We start from the raw sequence: 2,078 nt of genomic DNA, 5'->3' as shown, positions 1-2,078 counted from the left end.
AGGTTTTCGTGTAGCATTTACCGTGAGATTATTTCAGTTTGTAAGAGTTCCAGGGATTTTAAGTCAAGAGTATCTGGCAGAAAACCTTTTCATGGAATGGGATAAGGATATTTGATGTGATTTTAATGATTTTATTTCGAAAAAGGTTGACAGCGCTGGATGTACATATCATATACACACCTTTTTTGTTAGATGATATTGTGATTTGTTCTTCACTATTGTAATTTTCAATCCTTTTTTTATTTATAATTTTCGGGAACTGTTATGTCAACTTTATTTTCTTTCATTTCACTGAGAGTGGTAAACACATCGTGTATGTTTGATTCGAACACGAATCCAACAGATGAGTTTCCATCAGCAAGTGTCGTTTTTTTTGTGAGTAAGATTAAGGATGACAGGAAAGTTGGAGTTACTCCTCGTCAAGCTTGATGACGGGGGCGCCGACGAAGCCAGGGTAGTGGGCGTATGGAAGAGCGTGGGCGTATGGAAGAGTGTGGGCGTAGGGAAGGCCATGGGCATAGGGAAGGACGGCATGGGAGAGAGCAGTGTAGGTGACGGGCTTGACGTTGACCACGGGCTGCACGTACTTGACGGCGGGCACGGAGATCTCGTGCTCCTTGGTGGTGAGCTCGATCTTGGTAGTGTCGGCGGGGGTGTTGGCGTCGATCGGCTCGAACTGCTTGGTCTCCACAGTGTGCTTGGTGACGGTGGGCACGGCGTGGAGGTACGGGAGGGGGATCTTGACGTCGCGACGACGACGACGTGCCTCTTCTACAGCTGGCTCCTGTTCGTCCTTTTGGTAAATGTATGGGAATTCGGTGGCCTTGAGAGTATCATCGGCGTTGAGGATGTAGGGGTAGGCAGAGTAGGGGTAAGCAGCGTGGGGGAAGGCATAAGAGGAAGCTACGAATGGATGTCCGAAGGGGTGGGCGTAAGGGGAGACCAAAGGAACGGTCTTGAGGTCGGTCTTGATCTCAGGGGTAGTGATCAGCTTCGCTTGAGGCAGCACCCAGGGCGCCGCGTACGGCAGCACCAGCTGTGCTGAGCAACATGATACAGCGACCAGAATCACCTAATGGAAAAAAAAAAAAAACATTTTGAAAACGAAGTTTACTATATATACACCGCTCAGTTCTCAGACTTACTGGCACACGATTTTTTCTTTTACTTCTACTACATAGAAGCAAGCATTTCCCCCCTTATATATATAAGGGAACAATATAAGGAATGACCCATGAATAGTAATTCAAGATAAAGGCCAAATTCTTAGTTTTGAAAATTAACAATGGAAATGTTTTTTTTTTTTTTTCACCGAATTGAAACCTGTTTCACACTTGTTTGAAATATTTTGTGAGTGGAATGTTTCTGTTCTTACCAGAGCCTTCATCTTTCGAGCGAATGTGTCCTTCTCCTGGACACTGCGGTGCGTCTGCTATATATACTTGGTGGACGTCACGAGGCCACGCCCAAGTGCGTCCTCCAGGGCATTTCTTTTCGTTTTGCGATGTAAGTACACTATAAACTGAATGTACTTTTGTTATCAGTTATGTACTAGTGACTTTCATAAGCCTGTGTAAAAAGTCAGGAGCAGGAATTAGTTTGAAAATTATTCTGTTCTCTCTTTAGTAAACAAGATATTAAAGTTTAGTTAACAGGTAATGAATGAAGTGATTACCATCTAGTGACCTCATAGTTTATGGAAACTGCATATATTAGTAAAAGCAGCCTAAAAGTGAAAATATAGATTTTCGTCGAATAAATTAGTTTTTCGGACATTCTGGGCAAGCCCCATGAAAGATATCAAGAAGAAAAAAAAATGGATTTCATATTTCCGGTAAAAGCGTCAAAGTGAAACACATTTATTTCAAGTTATTGTTATCATTTGATATAATGACTCTATTTATTATTATCTTTGTTATCACACATTTATACAGACGTCATATTTGTAAAAATATAGGGAGAAAGCAATTCAAGGAATAGTAGGGGTGGTGGGTCAAATTACCTGTAAAAGGATTGGTGTGAAAATCTATAATCGTTTTTGATATGAAAGTTTGCAAACGGATACGTGTCACGAGGTA

At 41.9% G+C, this 2,078-nt stretch overlaps 1 protein-coding gene across 1 annotated transcript; it reads right to left on the bottom strand.

The window, feature by feature from the left end:
- Positions 1–117: 117 nt before the first annotated feature.
- LOC119584955 lies at positions 118–1,408 on the bottom strand. The gene is made up of 2 exons (XM_037933554.1): positions 1,376–1,408; positions 118–1,072 (listed from the first exon to the last, which is right to left on the bottom strand). Exons 1-2 carry the CDS (start codon positions 1,385–1,387, stop codon positions 410–412), a joined length of 675 nt encoding a protein of 224 aa, XP_037789482.1. The 5' UTR covers positions 1,388–1,408; the 3' UTR covers positions 118–409.
- Positions 1,409–2,078: the final 670 nt, after the last annotated feature.

This window comes from Penaeus monodon, chromosome 19, assembly GCF_015228065.2.
Source record: "Penaeus monodon isolate SGIC_2016 chromosome 19, NSTDA_Pmon_1, whole genome shotgun sequence".
Classification (NCBI taxonomy): domain Eukaryota; kingdom Metazoa; phylum Arthropoda; class Malacostraca; order Decapoda; family Penaeidae; genus Penaeus; species Penaeus monodon.
Note: the sequence above shows the minus strand (reverse complement) of the source record. Positions and strands in the feature narration are given on the sequence as shown.